Source organism: Pagrus major, chromosome 3 (genome assembly GCF_040436345.1).
Source record: "Pagrus major chromosome 3, Pma_NU_1.0".
Taxonomy (NCBI): domain Eukaryota; kingdom Metazoa; phylum Chordata; class Actinopteri; order Spariformes; family Sparidae; genus Pagrus; species Pagrus major.
In genome coordinates this window covers 6,267,150-6,291,202 of record NC_133217.1, presented here as the reverse complement: position 1 = coordinate 6,291,202, position 24,053 = coordinate 6,267,150, and the positions used below count along the sequence as shown (strand labels likewise).

Here is a 24,053-nt window from a genome sequence, read left to right as displayed (position 1 = left end):
CGTGTATATTACCAAATTAGCAGAGTGGCTACTCTTCGATACTCCTGCAGGGAGGAAGAGTATTTACAGCCGCTCCTTTGACCGCTACTCAAGACAAGCACATCGCTAGTTAAAGACACACCTTTGTAGCGTAAATGCAAATCTGTGTCTTGTGGTCTAACATGCTGAGTCAAACTGAGTTGAACCGAGCCAGCGCTTGTCTACAGAGAAGCCCTGTGAGTTGCATCCAACATTTTCAGAGCATCATACTTCCTGTAGTCAACTTGTGTAAAATAAAACGTTTGTTCTCACAGAGACGTGAGGGGAAAAACTCAATTCTCAATACAAACGCTTGAGACTTTATTTAAACTATTTCATCTGCAGCCTGTAACCTGCACAGAGGCAGACAGTGAATGAAAAGATGAGGGTTTAGCAAAAGGAGCACTGGTGTATATTTAGAATGAAAGAGCACAGAGAGTGCAAGATTTAACTTACTTTTTAGTTATGCTTTGACTTGTGAGGCTCTTTACCTGCCTGACAAGATAAATCAGTCACTCTTTCAAATATTTACAAGCACATTCAAATCTATTTTTGCACAGAGCCCGAAAGAACAGAAGAGCCTGGTGTTGGATGTGAAGTAGAAAGGCTGCGAGTGCGTGTTTGTTTTAACTCCAACCTCACAAGACAGAACAAGCAGAATATGCTTCTGTTTTCTCTTTGTAACCAAAGTGAAAGCAGAGCACGCATGCAGTCCTGCGTTTCTAAGAGAACCTCACCTATTTTCACTCTCATCAGACCTTTCTTCTGCGTTCGCTCCATTTCCGCACTGCCAATCGCTCCTCACTCTAGTCTCGTAACCGCCCTGACCCAGATTCACTGTCGCCTTTAACCCGTCAGAAACACTTGAATCTGACCAAGGACAGTCTGTTCTGCTGCATTGTGCTGTACATCCGCTTGTTTATGGACATCGAAAGGTGAGTTTTTATTGTCTGTCAGGATGCATGTGAACATAAAGGGTTACGGTCACCCAATAGATGGCTCCTTTGTGCTCCTCACGACTTCAAAGGGTCCGACTCCGGGTAACCATGGTTATCTTTGGAGCTGTGCTGTTGTTTGGGTGTGTGTATTCTGATTGCCTGCTGTCACGTCTGATTTGAGGCACAGCGTGGGAGACCATTACAGGATCATGAAGGGGAGGTGGAAAAAAAAGTCACAGAGCTGCGTGACCTCGCAGGGGATTAATGTCCCCAACTGGCAACCATGGAGGAGGACACAAAGGAGGAGGTAGGAAAAAAGTGTCCCTACCTTATATTAAAACAGCTGGAAACTTCCCCAATACATCAACACATGAACCTGAACCTGACAGAAAAAATCCTTCCAGAAGCCAACTTGATAAAAAAAAAAAAAAAATCAGTGGAGCGTGGACTGACCCTGCATGGCCACTCAAAAACTCAACATGAAACCAACAGGAAGTGAGGAAAATCTAGACACTTGAGCGAGCAAATGAATACAATAATAGTCAAAGAAATAGGTCCAGATGTTGGGATGCTGGCCGCTTTTCTTTGGTTTCTTGCTGGGATTCAGATGACAGAAACTGACATGCAACTACAGCTGGCAGCTGGTTAGCTTAGCTTAGCATAAAGACTGAAAACAGGGTGTCAAAGCTTGTCTCCATGTCAGTGGTACGTGTCCACAGGATATTCATTGCAGCTATGCAATGCATTCTGGTAGCATTGAGTGTTGCATACATTTCAGGTCATTTCGATATGACAGGCCGATAAAATGGCACTTTAATTATATACAAGCAACGTGAACTTTTGACTGAGTAGTTGTATTATAATTTACACAGTGAATGTGTACAGTTTGAGAAGCATTCTGCGTCTGCATCTGCCGGTGGGCCAATCACGTTACGAGCAGGTGTAATAATATCAGATACCAGAAAAATCTTCTATTTCATCCACAACAGACAGATATGAAGATGGTATTGATCTCCTTATCAAACCCTCTGCAAGAGAGCAAATAAAAGCATTTTTTAAAATGTCAAACTATTGCTATAGAAGAACTGTGAATCTGAACCAGTATTGTGGTTTGTGAGTGTCAATGTCACAGATGTGGAGAGGCTTCAAGTGAAACGCGACATTGTGATGTGAAATCTTCAACAGCACTTAATGGATGCTTCTCCAAGTGAAGCACAGAAATTGCCAAAAAACATATCAGCTGCTATCAATCCATCGCGGCAGTTCTTACCTTGCTCATGTGAAACTCCAGACGTCTCATGTACCGCTCGATGGTTTTGATTTGCTGCAGAAAGACAGAAACAGCACAACAATTTACTAGTGCCTATGAGAGCATGACTACATGTGGTTTACATCTGCAAACATAACGATTCATATGTTCATGCTATATACAGGATATAATGAGGCACAGTTTGCAAGCCTGAGCTTACATATCAAAAAAGTGACATTTGTGATCGCTAATGATGACGTCACAAGTTGGCAAAATGTCTAGTTAAATGCCATGTGTTGTTTTTAAATGCAAGTATCTAACAGCTTATCCCTCTCAAGCCATCTCTTCCTGTTCCCTCACATATTTTCTTCCTCTTTCATCACTTCTCCTACAGTATTCCTCAATCCATTCAGCCCCTCACTCCTTTCTCCCTCCTTTTTCTGCCTGTAGTCATTTTTTTCCCTCCTTCCAGTCTTTTTTTTCTCTTCACATCAAAGATTTCCCCCAACACACATCAAACTTGGAGCAGTTGTTACCGTAGACCCTCCTCTCCGTCAACTCACCTTGTCAAGATCATACAGCACTCCCTGGAGAGAGAAAACACACACACAATCACACAGTTAGTACAGAAAGACAGCACAGCTGAGGCTGCTCTTAAGTAATGCAAAGCAGACTGTAGTTGTCTGGCATCAAAAGAAAGGATCCTATTAAACATCCACTCTAGTGCAGCCTTGAATCTTTATGTGCATTGTAATAAATGAAAATGTGTTTGCCGTGTGTGGGTTTGTGATGCTAGTTGAATCTGATGTATTGTTATTAAAATAAAAGATAAAGTAGATCTGAAAAGGGATCCCAGCTGCAGAAACTTTTGTTCTTGTCGTTTTCATAAAAGATATTTAAGATATAAGCAAGTGAGCGGTGGAGGGTTCAGAGCTGCTGCTCAGCTGCTTCCGGCTTCCTCTGGACCAGAGTCTGATCCAGAGCCATTAACCGACGGGAGGAGAGCTCAGTGATGACTGAAAAATGGGATTTATCTTCACTCCCGTTTATCAGGCTGTGTGCAGCAGCGATCCGTGGAGGTGACCTGGCTGTTTGTGTCGAATAAACACTTAGGCCAGTAACATAAATAAACACAATTGATCCTGTGGTCAGACTCACTTCGCTGGCAGTGAACACACCATTAAACAGCCATCGCTGCTCCTAAAAAACATTTGTGCTTGACTCAAGCGCATTTTCCTAAAATGTCACAGCGTTTCTTTAACATGTAGGATTGAACTGTTGCTTGTATGCGAACTGATGCGTAGCTTCTCACCAGGCGAGAGTTCCTCTTCATGTCCTTCATCAGAGACATGAGTTTGTCCAGCTCTGTCTGATGAACTTCAAGGTATTCACTATGGAAGGAAAGGAAAACAAACATTTAGGAATTTATACAAATTATGTAGCAATCTCTGAAAGCACACCACGAGAAAATGATATGTATGTAATGACAGCAATATACAGTAAACACATTGGTATGTTAACATTTGTGCAGTAATGTAAATAAGTAACAGAACATGGGCTGTGAATGTACACATTCAGAAAGAGATTACTAACATTTATGGACTGAAACCACCCACTAACGTACGAAGAAATCATTACTCAGGAACATTTTGAGTTTATGTAAAGAAGAGGAAGACATTTTTCATTGCTTGACTTTATGAGGTGTGTATACACAGTTGTTTTAGTGTACATCAGTGTGTAGGTAACTCACTCCAGGCCTTGTTTGAGTGCATTGTAAACTTCCTCCAGTCTTTTGGGCTGCGGCTCTCTGGAGCTGCTGCCTCCCTTGTGTCCTGACAGGTGGGGCTTCTTTGGCTTCGACTGAGGCTTCTTCTGCACCGCCGTGTTCCCCATGAAGGAGTTACACCTACACACATGGAAGCAAACACACACACAAACACGTTAGTGAGTGCACTAGAGGGTCTCCTGTGTGCAGAAAACTTTCTTTTAGTCGTCTGTGCAACGATGTAAATCATTTTCAAACCCCAAAAAGACAGTGGAAACTGTCTGCCAGTGCCTACATTGGTATTTCTGTTTGTTGTGATATCATTTATTGGAGTATCTTCAAATGCTTCATATCCCTAAAATCTGTACAACCTAAGCTAAAAGGTTATCTATGTCAATAAACCATAATAATTATAAAAATGTTGAAATTGTGGCATAAATTCATCAAATTTTACTAAATAAAACAGCCAAACAAATTGATCCAAAACACTTCTAAATGTAGAAACATGAACAAAATATTTCTGGACTGTGTGATGGCGTGAAGACAAAAGCCTTTTGCGTCGTGACTGCAACAAAAAGAATCAATGCTCTTATGGTTTCTATTTTAGATCGATTTAAACAGGTTAATGCAAACGACGATCTCCAGCAGTTGATCTTCATGCAGTCAATTAAACATCTACTAAAGACTTAAAGGTATAATTCTATCAAATCTGAACACGATACACATATTTCACTGCAAATTAACATCTGTAGATTCATGTAGAAAGCATGGATAAAAAGACACTCCTTAAAACTGCAGAACTTAACTGGCAATCATCACATTTTAGTTTTTTTTTCAGGATCAAAGTAATCCAGTGATAACCGTCTGTACACTCATGAGCACATTGCAAAAAGGAACTTCTAATAGCTAGTTCGGCATGCTTTTTATGCTGCAACTTAGCCAAAATGTAAACAAATACAGACAAATATGACAAAACTATTGCTGTTTACACTCGCTAAAGCCCCCAGAATGAAAACTGAAAGCATGATCATGCCCAAACTTAATTGGGGGATTGGAAAGGGTTTTTTTGTTCAGTTTGTCGACGGTCTGCTCTGGCTTTGAAGATCTCTGATTCACAGTAAATCACACAGACACAACATTACATCTCGTTAAATATTTAGCATGGGATTTCCACTGAATTTCAGATAGCCAGGCCTGCAGCTGCATGAGACAACGTAATGTTAGATGAAATTTCTGTATCATTTTACAGCCTCCTGAACTTGCCCTTGAGCCAGTCTCAGCATGAATTAATCTCATTTGTCTGATGGAGCGGGATCGTCGAGTGTATCCACACCGAGATAACTCAGTCACACAGGACTGACGCATTTAACCTAAATATTATTCAAATATCGTCGGCAAAAACACAGCAGCGAACCTCTTCATCAATCACAGCAGTGTGCTGCATCACAAGTATGCACACATATCTGTGAACACAGGCAAACATGTGCTTCCCACAACCCCCACTTTCTGTGTTTGACCTGTGTTAGGCTGCCATTTATCTTCTGCTGGAGTGCGCACACACACACACACACACACACACACACACACACACACACACACACACACACACACACACACACACACACACACACACACACACACACACACACACACACACACACACACACACACACACACACACTGAAGCACAATCACACCCCTGGCAATCAATGACATTCACTCTCTTCCTCACAGTCCTCCAGCAGTTGACTAACAACAGTGTGACTGCCAACAAAATGCCAAAAAATGTAGGTGGAGTTAAACAGATTGTTAGATGATATATTTGTATAAAAGGCAACAACATTCGATTCCTTATGGCATCTTGTATGTAGTTCAAGGCGGCAACTAAATATATTTTCATAATGAATTCACCTGATTATTTTTACAATCTATGAATTAATCATTTGGACTATAAAACATCAGAAAAGCTTGAAAAATGTCTGTCACAACTTCTCAGAGGCGTCACCATAAGTCTTATTTTGTCTGACTGATAGTCCAATACCCCAAAATATTCAGTTCACTACAATGTAAAACAAGAAGTCGTAGCAGAAGAAGCACATTTTCAAATCAAATTAAGGTATTAGGTATTAGGTATTTGGTATTTTTGACTGCAAAGGGATGTTAACAATCAAACCATCACCAAAATTATTACATCTGCCAAGGAGGTTAGGTTTCCACCATTTGTTTTTTGGTTTGGCTGGTTTGTCAGCAGGAAAACATACAAGCTACTGAATGTATTTCCATGAAACTTTCCATGAAATTAAAATTTTACTTCAGGGAATAATGCATGGATCGTGATGAAAACTATAATCACCACCTTGCTGTTGTACACCTCCACACACTAGTCAAGATGCTGTTCCAGAGCTGTGGCATTCAATAATGGCCAGAATTGTTTTTCACAGATTATGATGATGTCACAGTGAATTTAACCTTTGACCTCTTGGACTTCGACTTCATCATTTTATCCTATTAGACATTTGTGTGTAGAATTGTATCGTAATTATCGTCATATTCTGAGGTATGGCCAAAAAAAATATTTTGTGAGGTCACAGTGATCTTGAACTTTGACCTTTGGCCATCAAATTCTGATCAGTTCATCCTGGAGTCATCAGTTCTTGAGATATCAGGTTCACAAGACAGACAGACAGACGATAGGATGATCGATTAAATGATTGTTGCAGCTCTGTAAATGTGCTGTACCCACAGACCGATCATTTCTCAATATCCTGATGTTTGATGTCCAAGCAGGGCTGCGACTAATTTTTTATTTTCATTATCAAATCATCTGTCAATTGATTTTTTAATAGCTTGTTTGTCCGACCAACAGTGCAAAAACGAAGAAGCTACCAGAGTAAAGCAGCTAAATTTCACATTCAAGAAGCTAAAATCAGCAACATTGCTTGATAAATCACTTCAAATGTTTCAGAAATGATCAAAATTGTTCATTGAGAACTCGAAAGTGTTTTCAGCACCATGTCTAAGCCTGGTTTCTATGCTCAAATAAAGAAAAAAAAAGCCAGTTTAGCTTTCTAACCTCACATCAACCCATTTTAGGTCACGCTCATCTTACCCGCTCATGCACATTTCAGCTTTTAAAACCATTACAGATTTAGCTGACAAATGACATTTCTCTCGACTTAATGAAACAATCCTCAGAGTCATCTCAGGGACACGACGATGACAACCAATTCCAGCGCTCGGCAAGTTGGAGTGCGGCGCGTCTCGCAGCATGCCGGGAGAACGCAGCACAAGTTGAGCTAAGCTGCCACAAATGTAGGGCAACGCTGAATGGGAGCGCTGCGTAGCCTTGGGGGTCACGCAAGCTGTAGTGAAGAGGGGTGTCTTGGCAGAAATACACATATGATGCAAAAGACAATTTCATACTGACTTATAATTGGGAATCTGCAGCCTTGCAGTATGCATGCATGAAGTAAATGCACATGGGTTCACACATGGACGGTCCCTCCTCAATAACACTGACATACTGAAGTGGCCACAGATGCCACATCTCTTGCTTTCCACCTCGCTCATTATCAGAATGGTTACTTGTCAGTCGCTGTCAGTCGCCCACACGCCTGAGTCATACCAACCAATTACCCCTTTCACTGTCTGAGCAGAGAGAAAAGAGGGGGAACTGTCTTCAAACAGGTTCTCTCAGCAGGACCGGGGCTGCTGAGGAGGACCAGGCATCGGCAGCCCGCAGTCTGAGATCGAAAGAGATATATTTCGGGATGTGAGCTTTGTCTTGTGATAATGGAGCGAGAGCCGTCACAGATAAACTCTTATCAGACTCTAACTTCTGTATATGAACGAGACAAGTAACAGGAAGCTGAGTGAGCTGTGTGGTTATACAATCGAGTGCTGATCAGCCCTCAAGAATTTAGTTTCTTTACGGGATCTTGAGACTTGCTGTGGCTCGTTGATCGTCATGAAGTTTGGAACCAGATTAACATGTCAGTGAGCTTCTTCTTTCTCTGTGAGTGATGTTCTGCATCAAGGTCTGGTTACAGTGAGGGATTATTGAACAAGACATTTTACAAAAACATCAAAGTGGCAAGGAAATAAAAGTTTTATGTTTTAGGCATTTACATAGTTTACTTTCAAAGAATACTTTCTGAGGAGTGAGTTGCACCCCTATTCTTAAAATCCTCTTTCTAGGCTTGAACATCAGTCTCTTCTCACCTACAAAATCACTGACTTTCCATCGATTCACAAGGTGTCAGAGCAGCAGTGAATGAATGGCAGTCAAGTTACTATGGTTACTGCTTTTACAGCAGAGATTTCACTATGTCATCTGAGGACACAAGTTATGTAAGAATGTTTTAAGATTTACCTGAAAAAAAGAGGACGTTGTCTCCCTGTTTTTAGCCCTAAAGGTCAGTTGAGTTTGTGAACAGAACAAATAAACAGCAAGTAATCCAGCATGTTTCTGGCGTGAGAAAACATGACACTGGACGTCACATTGGGAGTGAACACAGCGTCTGAGACCGACAGATGATAGTTTGACAATAGGGGATTAGGTACAGAGGTGATTTACAGCGGCATTGATGCCAGGGACGAGAAAATACAACAAGCAGGGACAGGAGAAGTATGAGGGAGAGTCGGCCGTTGGCATGAAGAGCTGAAATATTGTCACGTCTCACTCTGTGAATTAAGGATATATTTCGACCGTGTGCTCTATTGAGTTTTATTTCATTTATGTCGAGTTTGAAGTGAGTTTACATAAGTTAACAAGGCAGATAAGCTCATCCTAGTGCAGTAAAAGAGAGCAACTTGAATTCGGTAGTAAATCCCAGCTCAGTAACAACTTGTCAGACCTAATGTAGGTGCTAACTACAAACAAAACACATTACATCATAACAATGTTATGTGTTGAAAACTTGTATGTTAAAGTAAACACGCTGTGATCCTTCCCTCTCACTGAAGTTACACAGTGCAGAAACAAGTGATAGAGACAGAGACACCATAGACACTGTACCATCAACATGATTCTGAAGCTGTTATTTTAAGGCTGGAAAGTTACATAATGTTGCTTTAAAAAAAGTAATATACAAAATTTTTTATCATAATGATAAAACAGCGTGTTAATGCCTGATCTAAACGTTCATTCGATTAAATGCTGATAATTTACTAAGTTATTGATCATTAACATGTTTTTGAGCTTCACCTCCAAATCAATACTTTTTCTGAGAATATGATGCTTTAAACTGGCTGTGGAAAATCAATTTGCTTCAGAGTTTAGAAGAAATGCGCTCGATCACACTCTGACCTCCATTGTCATTTCAGAAATGAGTAACATCACCTGACTAACAGTTTTTAAAGGTTCATCCTTACCGAGAGCGTCGCTCCTGTAGCGTGCTGAAACCGGCGAAGGACTGACTCCGGATTATACCATTGGGTCCTCCGGGGGAGTGGGTGCCGGCCGCCATGATCTCCGGGACGCGGGACGACACACCTGAAGAAAAAACAGATACAGATCCATTATATGCAAATCCGCCGTCGGCAAGAGAAGGACTCAGAGTCATGAGCACAACGAAAGCATCTTCTGAACTCAATTAACACCTGAACCATGTCGACAGAGGGGTGAACTGGAGTGCGGGGAGGATTTGTACAACGCAGAACAAAATAGACTCTGTTGGCGCAGCTTGAGATGTGGATGAGCAGCATTCAGAGCCTGTACTAACATGTCTCAACTCCTCTGTCACCAATCAGCTGCAAACATACCTCAGTTGTTACTGTTTCCGTCCTCAGGCGGGTATGACAAAACACGACTCTTGTCACTTTTCTTTTAGTGTACTTTAACTCCTATAAAATGTAATTCATATGACTGACAGCTGTTTAAAAGCCATAGATGCGGCACAAGCAGAAGTCACAACATACTTGAGGATTAGACCACAGATCTGCTGCAGCTTTAAAGGCCATGTTTGCCCTCACAAATCTAATTTATGTCTAATAAATTCCAAGAAAACCACTCCAGACCCTTCAGTGAGCCCAGTTATCTAATCAGCCTCTCCTAAAGTTAAGACATCTTTTATCAGCGTGTCTATATTTAGCTGCTGCAGCCTGTCAGATTTCAGACCTTCAGACCTTTTCAAGCTGAAGATGTGGAGTGACTCACGCGGGCACTTTGGGAACAAGCTGAAAATAGAAAGAATCGTTCCCGTACGGCTGTCGGATAATGATGAAGAAGAGGTGAGGTGTCCAGAGCTTCACAGCTTCAACTACCAGGTTAAGATTTAGTCCAGATGGATGCTAATAGCAGCAGGTTGACATTTAAACATGAAGGGCAGTTCAGGGAATAATGCTTAATGACAGATGAAGCAGGGAGGTGACAATCTGCTGCAGTATTGGGTCCAGTTTATCATTAATATCATTATAAAACTCAGTGTTTCCTCCATCAGCTCTCTTCTATGCCACAGCAACCTCTGGCCTCATGTGAGTAAAGAGTAACATGAGATTATAAATTTGTGAAAAAGACGTATCAGCAGCAGATTTTTTGGGTTGAGTCAAATCAGTACAGCTCTAAATCAGAACAGGTTGAAATATTTTCCACATTTCTCTCTCAGTTTTGCAAAGTTGTATTCTTTAACCGCACAGTAAGAGAGACACAAATGAAAAACACAATGTCTGTGTAAATGAGATGAGATCCCTCATCTTTGAGTATGTGGTGTGTTCAGACTGCCAAAAAATATTTGTTAAAGTTCACTAATTACAGTTAAATTTAAAAAAGGCGTGTTTGTTGATTTCTTGTATACAAGCTGCAAAACTAAACTTTAGTGGAGCCAAAGCAAGTATTTAATTGATTAGTTGATTGGCAGAATTTTAATTGGCAACCATTTTGATAACTGCTTAAACATTTAAGCCAATTATCAAGAAAAAAGCCCTTTTTTCATGTGTTCTGGTCTCAGCTTGTTAATTGTGAGGTAGAATTCATGATTGAATATCTTTCTCTCGTCATTTCTGACATTAATTGGTTAATTGAAAAATCAAGATGGGCCACTAATGAAAATTACAGTTAGTTGCGACTGTAAATATTAGTATTTGTTAGTATATGTCATTAGTATAACAGTATACAGTTTGTATATAGAGTCACAGTCTAGTCAGCAACACGTTCAACGATCTAAACATTCATGAGTCAAACCTGCAGATGAAAATCCTGAATGGAGCAAAACTTCAGCTCCACTGACCAACATGCTGATCTCAGTGTGATGACTGTAAACATTGTAGTGAGGAAGTGGAAGTGTCATCTCTGTCTTTTTAATCTGCACCATTTCACAACTGAGCTGCAGGAAAAGTATAGTATAACACAGAAATGCCCAGAGGAGAGAGACAGATTTGTCAAATCAAATTAAACTCTTCTAACAAGCAGAGGAGTCGGCCTGCGAAGCCTCACTGTTCAACTCTCCTCGCCGTCTCTGCCTCACACGCAAACGAGATAAATAATCCCGCAGAGTTACCAGTTTAACAACTTTGCCAAATGAAGTGATGAGCAAAACACTGCATGTTTTCTGTTTGTGTGTGTCACTCTGTTTGTAATGCTCATTTTTTTCCACTGATCCATCCATCTTTCTTCTCCAGGGGACAGACTACCTCTGTGTGGGTGGGGGGCAGGGCCGGGCTCGTTTCATCATACAACACACACACACACACACACACACACACACACACACACACACACACACACACACACACACACACACACACACACACAGCCGTCCACAGACACCTCAGTGCTACAAGGGATTGAGCCACCTGATACCCTCTCCTTTGGTCCGTATGACAGGGAGCCACACAAAGAGCGGGTACAGGGCCCGAGGAAAGACTAGAGCCTTGTTTTGTGGTGGGGGGGACAATAGGTCGGTGAGACTGATACTGTTCAGACTATTTATAGCAGCTATCTCACTTAAACACGGAGGAGTCTGATGGCTGTGAGTCAGTAAATGAATCATCAGGACCATTGGCTGGATGGACGTCTGGGTTTGGAACAGCATGGTCCGGTTTGATTGGTTAAATGTGGCCAAAAATATCTCGTTTGGTTTCTACACCTTAAACTAATAATGCTCTTGATTGGGGTTGTGATCAAAGCTCCGCTATTTTCACGATAAACACGCTTAATTTTCTTTCCCACATAATTTAGTTTTTCAAAGCTTTTATTATGAAACCGCAAGATCAGAAAATGTTGGATTTTCATCAGCACTGTCTTCCATTTGGCTGTGAATTGAAGGCTAACCACAGCTAACACGTGTCAATAAAGGTGAAAACAATGTCACAAAAGTATTAAAGCTGCACAAATCACTCCCTGGGCTAAAATATTAGCTAAAATATAAACTTGACAGAACTTACCACGACAATGACACAGAGCATTTAGCAGCTAAAGAGCAGATGCGTATTTCCCTCAGGAGTTGGTAGAGACCAAAATTAGAGCTAAAAGACAGTTAATATTTGACTTGCATTCATCGCTGAATTGATGATTTTTAACACATGACAAATGTTGATAATACAGTATTTACGGTCCATTTTTTCGCTGGTTCTGCACTCAAGGATATTTTCTGATATGAATATCAGCAGACAGACAGCTGTGGGGTACGTTAGCTTGAAGCAGGAGCAGGAAGTGAGGACAAATGTGTTTAATTTACATGTTGAGGGTGGATGTTTACTAACTAATATTGTCAGTTTTTAGATGCATCATTCATTTGGACAAGTGGACACAATTTATACGATCATGTCATCATGATGTTATTCTGCTGAAAGGCACTCAGTAATATTGCATTATCGCCTCACCACAGTTGGCAGCAGGCAAAACAGGAGAGCAGCAATTTGCCTTAATGCTCTGAAGCGTTTTGGTCCATTTTAGTCTCTGGAAGCTCAACAGCACAGTCTTCTGCCTCTCTGACTTTCTGACTCACTCTCCTAAAAGAAGAGCGGTGGGTGGCACACGATGGTACATTTTGTTACCTAATGCTCTGAACAGGCTGGACACTGTTCTCTGCACTTACACCCGTGTCCTGAAGACTTCCAGTAGATTTAGAAGAAGCTAAACCATTAAAGGATGAGAAGATGTGGACACTTGAAAACTACAGACCGTTCAGTTTAAGTCTCTTCAATACCGTGATGTTCCCAAATGGTACAAGCGCGTAGCTCTGCTCATGATGAGGACCCGAGGGAATAACAGTACGACTGTCATCGGAGGATACATGTGGAAATACCAGCACTCACGCAGTTCAAACAGGGGAAACGGCTTCATATTTACCTCAGAGTTACACAGTGCGCTCACTAAAATTTAATGCTGACTGTACGGGGGGAGATTTTCATTTCTTTGTCCTACATTCACTTTTCAGGGTCTCAACCACCCGCTGCTGGATAGATGAGGAACTTTATAAAAAGATAATCACTTTGTTTCTTCTCTCCCTCAGTAATGAGGCCAGCACCTGTGTTTTAGCTTTTTCTGTTTGTTTATTGCAAATCAGCATAATGATTAAGCCAATTATCAGCCATTTTTTAAAAATAGAAATGAGCAAGTAGACGATTATCTTCTGCTGTTCCACCAACCGAAATTATCTTAATCCAGATGAGAAACGCACATCCGGACAAATGTTTCTACCTGAACTCGACAGGCGCTCTGCTTTCTAAATCCAAACCTGACTTTGTGTTACCCTGACAAGCGGTTGTTGCCATGGTGACAGCGTGCCTGTTTGCCCTGATTACAGACATGAACAGTGAAGATTACTGTGAAAAGGCAATGACACAAATATGTTTATTTTATGTCTATGATCGACGGTCCCGACCTGTTGGGGTCAGGTATCCATGCTCTAATCCAGATCCAGACATGCGTGATGCTTATATCGGTAGTGGATGGGATTATCTCGTTATTCATTCACAAATATCTACAGAACAGCCTCAGAGCTGTTAATGAGAGAACTATTTAAAGATTACGGTTTTATAAACATCTGTGAGCTAACCAATGAGGATTTTCCTTCACCATGCATTTAATGTATTAATGTAAAATGCGTCATCTGTAGTGGACACTCGTTTTAACCGAGTACCCACTCAGCTCTATTTTTAAAGCAAGAATGTCAAACATTCTCTATTTCCAGCAGCTCAAATGTGAGGATTTGCTACTTTTCTCCATCAGATATGACGAGAAGTCGAATATATTTAGGTTTTGGATTGATAGTCTGACAAAAAAAGACATTTGAAGAGGTCATTTTGGTTTTTAGTTAGTTGCAACTCCGGATTGAATATATACATTTATAAATATATATATATATGTTTGTGTTTTAATGATATTATTCTATTAAAGAATTGAGATTAAAATGTTTGCCATTTACTCAAAGTTAAAGAAAATTTAGCCTGTTTTAAACTAATTAAAGCTCCTGTTGGTAAGTCTGTTGATTTTCTCGTCAGATACTGATGCTTTGGGACTGTAGATCGGGTCGGCCGCCATCGCAAAGCATCAGTATTTGACAAGTTGGGAATGAGACTGAAAAATCAACTAACTTACCAACGGCAGCTTTAAAGTGTTTTTCCATTTTGGCATGAGTGGTTTGCTTAATCACACTCAAGTCCAGGCTTCTGGATTTTCCCAAAACCTTTCCCAGCCTCAGCAACCCCTACAAAACAAACTCATTTAAATCAATGCTTCCCACGTATAAAGACACACACACACAAACGTACACACACACAAAAACACACCCTCACAAAGAGCTGAGCTCAGCCACTGAATCATAAAAACCTTTCCTCTACACCTCTTAGTGTCACCGCTCATCGCGTCTAAAGAGGCTTTCAGGACGGGAACAACAATGCCAGCTCGCAGCGTGTTCTGGTTCGGTGCCAGTCGTTACCCATGTTGAATACTGCTGCCACTCAGTCCATTCACTGGCCTTTCTTCTCTGGCGCTCTCACGCTAACAGCCTTAAATGCCCCTCGACGAGGTGCGCGAGTGTGCGTCTTTGTGGAATATGCGAGCATTAGATTGATCAGTATGCTGAGCTGCGGTTAGTGAAGGGGGGCTGGCACAGAGAGCAGGACACCTGATGTAATACCAATTTGTTGTTAGCTCTCCAAGGTCCATGTGCATTGATGCATGAGTTCCACCAATGAGTGTGTGTGTGTGTGTGTGTGTGTGTGTGTGTGTGTGTGTGTGTGTGTGTGTGTGTGTGTGTGTGTGTGTGTGTGCTCCGAGTGCTGGTGAGAAACAGACTGGATAAGTGAATGGGGGATGAGAGAGCGTTGAAGGCAGGACAGGAAGGAAAGGAGGTATCGATCTGGGCCACAGAAGACTCTGTGAATCCACTGACTGGATGAGCCGACTCTCAATGGACCGCTTCCACCTGCAAGGCGAGGGTCACGTGATGCACTAGTGCTCCTAACTTTTCATTTATGTGCACCAGCATATAATTTAACACTCAATAATACATTTTAATTTAATTAAATAAACATGTTTTTCTTCACACACAACAAGAAATGCTGATAACCTTAATTGTTTAATAACTAAACTGCTAAATTTCAGGCACACTGGTGGGACCAATGAAAATGTTTAGTCACACTTGACAGATTTTTGTGTGCATGTGCAACGGAAATAGTTGCACCCTGGAGCCCTGTACTGTGTGAAAAAGTTGTGTTTATTGTCTATTGTTGACATTAATGTCTGAAGTTTGTTTTACTACACCAGCAGTATGTTTCCTCTTTATTATGTGCTATTTAAGCAGCAGACATTGTGAACAGAACTGGAGTAAGCCTTTTCCTGGGTGACAGATCCACACGTAAAGAATCTGAGAGGAAATTCAGAATCATAACACAGAAATTGGAAAGTAACATGAAAGTAGGGCTGCACAACTGATCCAAATATAAACAGAAATTGCAATATGTCTAACCGGAGAGGCTGCAATTTTTGATGCAGGTAAAATGTGACAAAACAGCAAAATAATGAAGAAGAGAATCTAAAAGCCGTACAGGCACCGTCAGCATTTCTCAAAATGCAAGCCGTTGGCTCAAGTGTGTAAGGGCTTGAAAGAGCGGCATGGCTCCTTTAAGAAGAAGACGGTACGTAGTGCGCGTGTGGTTGAGCGAACAGAGAGAGAGAGCGACAGTTGCAGCGCTCAGAGTTCACGTTTGCATAAATATTTAAGGATGTTATGTCAGATTTTGGTGGGATGTTGGCTCTCTGAAACTGAAAGAATAAAGAAACAGGCTGAGTTAATTTTCCAAGGAAGGTTATGTTATGCACCTCAGTTCATAGCATCGATCTATGACACACAGCGGCACCATCACACAACTTCACTCTCTCTTTCCAGCCACCGAGCTGTTTTGTTTTTCATTTTGAATCCTTGATTCATGTTTTGACGTTTGTGTTCAGGTGACTCAGACATTTTGAATTGATTTTCACACGTCTCTGCAGCCGAGGTCACTTCCCATCTTTTTATCAATGGCAGCGTGACGCACTTTCTTCTTCCTTTATTCCTATTGTTTATTCTCACTGCTTCTCATCCTTAACTTTCTGTTGTCACTTTTTATTCAAATGTATATTGTTTAGAAACCATTTTAGAGACCTTCACTTTCTCCAAGAAGTATACTGATGAGTTAAATCCAGTTCAAAAGCTGTAAATTCATACCGATTTCTTTCATCAGTCAGAAGTTTTCTCTTTTTATGATGTTTTTTAATCACAAAAAGGGAAACAGAGGACTTAGAGAAGAGTGTTTAGGTGTCAAGATGATGAAAATGTGCAAAATAAGCTGCAACTAAACCGCAGGAATGTGTCTGTAATATCTTCTATATTCAGTGAGCGTAAACAAACACTGCAGCATCTCCAAATTCTTCACACTAATAATCACATCAATCATTCTGAGCTTATCATCTGCTGCACAAACACACACATTAATACACTGCTCATTGTGCCCACTTCACTCCTTTCTTTTACACAGGAGTCCCAAACAGCTGCACGCACATAAACACACACACATTCACCTCTTGAATCATCTGAGTATGTGAGTGTGTGTGTGTACGCCAATTGCCAAGTGTGCATGAGTGTGTATTTATGTGCAAAAACCAGCGTCGGGTGCGTGTTAACAACAGGAGCCTAATTCTTAATGCCTGTATAAATTAGCCTCACCATGGCAACAGCAGACAAAATGGGATGAAGTGTGTTACGTAAAACAACGGTTATGAGCCAACTGCCAAGAAGTAGGACACACGCCCTCGTGTTACAGGGCCGAGGCTTTTAAAGCACCAATCCTTCATTTGGAAAAAGCTGTTTTTATATTCAGAACTTTTACAGATGCTGCTTTAAAAGTGTCCACAACTTCATCAAAAGCGTTTTATTGTCCCTTCCTTTCTAATTTTATTTCTTTGTATTTTTCATGTGGCAGGAAGTGCAGATAAAAATAGGTGGAAATTAAAGAATAAAGCAGTCAGGAGATGATGAGAGGCTCGACAGGAGAAAGTGTATAAAAAGATGCAGCAGCCTGGTTACAAGACACAAACAGACCGGCCTCTGTTGAAACGGAACAAATCCAGGAGATTACAGTGATAATACACTGTATACATATGACTGGAAACGGACTGACATGTTCCAACACACCCCTGCAGGTTGCAAGCGCGTGCCTGAACGCTGCTCAGTTATCCCTCGTGCTACATGTTTGTGTGAACTGGTTCAGTGAGGAGGGTAGCCGCTGGTGCAGCTCCAAACCGGGCTAAAACTGGCTGCAGCCTGCCGTCCCAGAGCCAAAACACACAAGATTGTTTCTGTCTTCTTCCCGCAATCCTAAATTTAAAACAAGAGTGCAAGAAACCTGACAGAGCTTTAGTTTAGTTTTACTGAAGCACATCAGCGTGTTATGAACCTCTCAGAGGAAACTAAGGCAGCTTCACTTTGGTCGACTTAGTGCATGCAAATGAAAAGTTCCCTCAAATATACTCTCAAAGATTTAAAGCTTGCAGCAAGACATCCTGAAATTTCAACTCATGCCGACTTTCTAAATAATTCCACGCGTGCATGAAGTGCACAAGATTAAGCTCGAGACGAAAGGCAGCATGTTTTAATCCCACTTTCATCACGCGTCCCATTAACCTGTTGACCATGTTGGAAAGAACATGTTTTAAATCCAAAATCCCCCGCAGGTAAAGTGTGTGACACCGGCAAATCTGCCTGCAGAACACACACACAGGCAAGTAATCACAAGCACAGTTATGTTTACGAAGGATGACACCAGAGCGGTGCATATGCAAATGTGTTTCTACAGAACTGTACAGCAGAGAAGATCATGATATTGCTTCTTCTGAATTCAGGGTTTGGCCATTTATAGCTACTTTTACAAGGCAAAATGACTCCAGGAAGAGAGCCTCATTATCCTCAGTGCTAAGGAAAAGCTTCTCCTGAGGAAGGAGTGCTCATTCATCTTCACTGAAAGGCTTCTCAGAGGTGCTAAAGGGGCAAGAGAAGAAGAGGGAAAGGGAGGAAGTAGTTTTCGGGTTGACAGTGCTGAGGAGAAATATGCCAATATCACCTCATGAGGTGGTGATGGGACATTTTTTATAATAAGGACGGTTCACAGAACAGTTAGCTCAGTTCTCTGTGAAGGCTCACTGCTGGTAAAAGATGTCCATGTACATATTGTGAGATATCTAGCTATTATCACAGTGGATTAAATGTCTGTGTACATATCGAAGGTGTCGCCGTATCACCAAATCTCTGTGGAGCTTTTTAAGCACCTTTCAGCTCTGTGTTTTGGTTTTCAGGCAACTTTACTGTTTTACCATAGTTGGTAGAGATGGATCAGATGGACACAAGGATGAATGCTAATACTGCTCTGCATCTGCTGGATGTATAACAAGCCGACAGTTTGCCAATGTGTTAGCCATATCAAGTTAAAAGGTAATAGCATGTCTAATGCTATTGTGACAGCTTGTTTTTGCTGCCCCTATATAGAGGCAGCAAAAACAAGCTGTCAAATATTATTGTCTAAAATGACTCCAGAAACAATAAACTTCACTGGGAATCTAATAATTAGAAATGACTATCTTTTTTTTGCATTATATTCTTTTAAAAAGATACGCTGATACTAATCTATCTCTGATAAGCCAATATCGCACAATGAAATCAACCAACCAATATAGTGGTTAGAGTCTAGTTTATAAGTGTGAAGAAGTGAAATTAAATCCAGAGAACAAACACACTCGCTTGACTTCAAGTGTAAACTAATCTTCCTCTGGTTACCAGCATTCATAACTCCCCAACATGTCCACACACACACGGGAAGATGTTGTAAATAACTAGACCTGACAGTGACGCTGACAGTCGGGAATTCCCCGAAAGCTTTGAAGCTGAGAATAGAGACCCTGTTATGGATGTAGTCACCTCTACTCCGTCACCTGTGGGAGGACATGCTTACGCTCTCACTGAAGAGTCACCGGCTCCAGCGGTCCCATCACACAGAGACACAGCACACAATAGACACAATGGGCAGTACAGAAGTTTCAACACGACCTGTTCGATGCAGGTATGCACGGTATACAAAACGAATCAATAGCTTCGTCAAAAGTCATCTCTACAGATGTGAACAATGCCTCTTTATATTAGTCACAGTGTGTGGAAAATGCCTGAAGGAACACAAATGTTTGACTAAAACAACAAAGACACACGGCAAAGACAAAGTAAGTGATGACACATTTCACAAGTCAGCTTGTGGGACCCCACACAAAATGAAAAGTAAGAAATAATAACAAAAATCTCACACTGCTACATTTAAAGATGTGACGATTTATCAAGACATGTGTTAAAGGTTCAAATACCAAAGAAATTTAGTTGAAAACATTTAAAAATTAACTTAAATTATCAACAGAATATGACAATATGGCGTTCAGGCTACGTGTTGCAAAGTTAGCTCTAACCCGTCCCAGTCTAAGGCTCCAGTACTAGCCGTGTAAACACCAACACTCCCCCTGTTCCTTGAACTCCCAGTCCGGACTGCTAGCTGCACAGCTAACTGAGCTAACTAGCTAACGACAGCTACAGTTAGCAGCTGTTAGCAGTTACTCCAGCGACATACTGCCCCCTATTTGTTTTGAGTTTGAATTTGAAAATGGGAAAAGGGAAAAGCTTTAATATATTTGCCAAAACTTGGTTGAGATACCACTCTCATGTCTGTATGCTAATTAAGCTACCGCCAGCTGCAGGTTAGCTTAGTTAGCATATTAACTGGAGACAGAGCAAAACAGCTTATTTGGCTCTTTCAAAAAGGTAAAAATGTTTGCCTATCAGCAGCTCCAAAGCTCAATAATTAACATGTTATTGTCTCATGTTTAACCCCCCACTTGTGCCCAGCACTAAACTAAGCTAAGCTAACTGTCTGCTAGCATTAGTTTCATATTTACTGTACCAAACTCTTGGCCAGAAAGAAAATAAGCCCATTTCCTCAAATCGCTGTTTAAAAGAATCATTTTTTTGTTCATCTATGCTTCAACCTTGTGTATCAGGAGATTTTCTGACCAGAAATAATCATGCTTCCTGAAATTGTGACCCAAATAAGATTCATCTGATCTCGGACGTCCTCCCGTGGCCAATGATTTACTGAAAAACAAGCAAAGATTTTGTAGGTCAACATTAAACTGGTTTAGACGCTCCAGACTATACGTAATATTAACCAGAATCAGCTGATGGTTACACCAGTCATCTGATGTGTTTGCAGAGGGGACGTGACTGTTGTGTGAGTGCCAAAGTGTGGGAATTGAACAGACTGTGCTGTGTGCGTTTGTGTGTGTGGATGTGAAACGAGGCCAGTGCCAGCTCCATCACATGGAAGTCGAGACAGGTCAGAGATGTTGCCAAGAAATTCAAAAACGCAAACATGAAATCTGACACTGAAGTCTCAGATTAGAGGGCTGTATTGGGCTGATCCAATCCTGTTTCATTTATGTGTCACCTCATTCAGTACAAGCAATTAGTATTCTAAATATTCCTCTTTTGAGCCTCCATATTTAACAAGAACCAGAGCTCATTTCTCTCCACCTCATGTTCGAAGGCATCTACATGCTCTTTACAACCCAGTGTGTAAGTAAATCTCCCCACATATCGTTATGTTGTGATTATAGCCACTCTAATTCAAATTATAGGTCATCAGTGTCCCTGTGAGGGAGCGCACGACTGAGAAATTAAGGCCAGGATATGGAGTGGAATTTGAACGTACAGATGACCAGATTAACTGAGGCGTGTCTGGACTGAAGTTTCACTCAGGCAGCTGCTGCTGACATTTCAGCAGCGGAGAGCAGCGTGTAATCACTTGTGAGAACTGTAAGCCACGGCGGTAAAAGCACAATCCAGATTAATGGACTCGAAGATTATTTTTATGACATTTAATACATTATTAGACAGTGCAGGAGAAAGCAGCAGCAGCGGCAGAAGAGAGACTGGAGCTTAAGTTAAAAGCACGTGACGTGTCTCTTGCTGAGTGTCCACATGCTGTCAACAAAGTCATTAAAGGCTGCAGCCAAGTGAAGAAGCGCCATGACAACATTATGATACTGCTGCACAGCCACTAGTCAGCAGGATGATCCACTCAGTATCAGTGCCGCTTTGCAGGGATTATAAACAAACAATAGAGCAATAAAAACATATTAACCACAGCCTGTCAGTCATGAGCACTGATACTCAGATTACAGTTTGTACTTTGAAGAATAGTTTGTTCCTATCTAGACCAGTCGAACAGATTTCTGACAGTGTAACACAGCAGCCGGCTTTTAAACGCTGCATTATTGGCTGCAGGGGCCTCAAGGAGATGTGGGTCCCACTTCCTCAAAAAGCCTTTTTCTCCTGTGCTTCTGTGACCATCAAGGTCTGGAGGTGGAGCCGGCCGAACTTACTGAAAGTCTCACAGACAAACTTTCATTTTTGTGAAGGTCAGTTTACACTTGAAGAGACACTTAAAGGAGAGCTCCACTGGTTAGATACATCAAATTCTGTTTGCAGGTGTTAGGAAGCGCTGTTGCATAAATGAAAAAAGTTGTTTAAAGCCTGTTACGGCCCAGAGGGAAGCTGTGTGAACTCTAAGGAAGATCAAGTATAAAAATGAAACAAATCTGGAGGTGTTAGAATGAAATACGCTCACTCGACCTCGTTTCTGCTTGGGGCTAGCAACTAAAACGCAACTAGAATAATGCACCCAAGTCTCCAGTGGTCAGTAGTTGAGTTGCACTGTGGGTAATGTAGGCATCAGATTTTGACAATACGCAGAGTAAAAAAAAGACAATATCTCTGGTGGGGGAATGACGGAGGGAAGACTCTAAAGACCGGAGGGGCAAATAGGAGCCAGGTAGTTGGATGAGTATTATAATAAACATGGATAAACAAGAGTATCGATGGTGAAATTAATCTGTCGCACTCTTTCATTGAGTAACTGGTTTCAGGCCCTCTGAAGGATCCTTGTGGCCCTGTGTCCTTTCACGCTGGAACCCAGGCGTAAGCTCTGTGTTGCCTGCATCTCAAGTTGAAGCGCAGGTGGTTCCTGTTATCAGCCAACTTCCTGGATGTTCTTTCATTCTCCCGTACCAGTTGAAGGGCATTCCTCCCAAAATGGTAAGCAACATGTTGATGAAGGTTCTCAGTCATCCAGGTCATGGTAATTCTTACCATGACCTGGATGACTAAGAACCTTCATCACCATAAACAGGAGTACTGTGAGGTCGTATAAATGTGTGTAGACGCTGATGAATCAACTTTTACTTCCTGAAAGACTGTCCTCTGATCCCCACCCCCACTCTCTCTCTCCACCATGTGCCATGCATATTGCTCTGATACATATCTGGCTGACATATGAATATCCCCCTTTGCATCTGTGCCAGCATGAGAACCAGTTTCCCCACTACTTTGATTTCTCCATTACGTGCGGCTCGGACTGAATGCGACCACCTATGCCGCGGCGCTGGAATGCAGAAACCATTCAAACAGGGTTTCACCGGTTATTTCAGCTCCATTTGTTATTTTTAGCAGCAAAAGAAAACATTCTTTTCACTGATAGCTGCTACTGTGATAATACAAGCTCAGTGGGTTGCACAGCTATGTGTGATGTAGCCGACCATGGGAAAGCAGCCAGCTATTGTCACAACTCATAACTGGAAGGCGGCAGGACTTTGAGGTTCGCCACTCGGCTGTGTAACGACGATGATAACATATGAGGTTTAAAAGGTTTAAAGGGCAAAACAATGTATGAAAAACTGCACTAATGACAATCTTTGAATTGAGGAAACAGCTATTTGTGCTACAAGTATACAATTGTTCTATGATGGCAGCCAAATAAACACACTTTGGCCTCCATCCATGGCCCACGTGCTCCATGTCTTTGAGAGAATATGCCTTAAATCCACACACTCCCTCACCAACAATGAATTAAACACTGTGGGTGTCATTTACAAACAGAAGTCACGGTGGATTTCTGCCCCACTCATTCCTCCTGCAGCCTTGACTAAACCATTACCATAATGTTAACAGGAGAATAACAATTTATTGAGCGGCTGAACAAAAAAGAAACACACGACAGGAGAAAAAAGGCTGCAGCAGGAGAGGAAAACGACAGAAAAATGCGCGTCCACATGTTCCTGAAAGAAGCTCTCCCCGGTTGAGAAACACACCAGAAGGGACGACTGTTCCCCCCTCTCCCTAAACTGTGGCTGCACAGCTAAATATTTCAACTAACAGAGGAGATTATCACACTGTTTGGGGTAAAGACTCAGCAGGGGAGCGAGGCACTGAGGAGATATGAAGTGAATTTTGAAGCTCAGCTCGCAGGCCCACTTGGGAAGCAACAAACTGGAAATTTAACATTCTTTATATTTAAAATCTGAACACTGATGTGAGCGTAGCTGCTACAGGAAAACTCAAGCAATAAGTAAGAAGATGAAACAGCAAGAACAGACATGACAACGACAGAAACAGGGATAATTCAGACACTGGCGATCATTGTGCCGTTTAAAACTGATCATCATGTGAACTCATTCACCTGCCTGCTCTCCCTACACAGCTGTTCACATACACTAGGAGCACACATCTGGCACTGC

At 41.5% G+C, this 24,053-nt stretch overlaps 1 protein-coding gene across 2 annotated transcripts in view; it reads right to left on the bottom strand.

The window, feature by feature from the left end:
• Positions 1-24,053, bottom strand: part of ripor2 (RHO family interacting cell polarization regulator 2) — a 62,443-nt gene that overhangs the window by 15,827 nt on the left and 22,563 nt on the right. For both annotated transcript variants that reach the window (XM_073463596.1, XM_073463597.1), the window contains exons 2-6: positions 9,344-9,464; positions 3,956-4,111; positions 3,518-3,596; positions 2,769-2,792; positions 2,227-2,280 (exon numbers count right to left, since the gene is read on the bottom strand). In XM_073463596.1, coding sequence (XP_073319697.1) covers positions 2,227-2,280; positions 2,769-2,792; positions 3,518-3,596; positions 3,956-4,111; positions 9,344-9,464 — 434 coding nt within the window. The remainder of the gene's footprint in view (positions 1-2,226; positions 2,281-2,768; positions 2,793-3,517; positions 3,597-3,955; positions 4,112-9,343; positions 9,465-24,053) is intronic.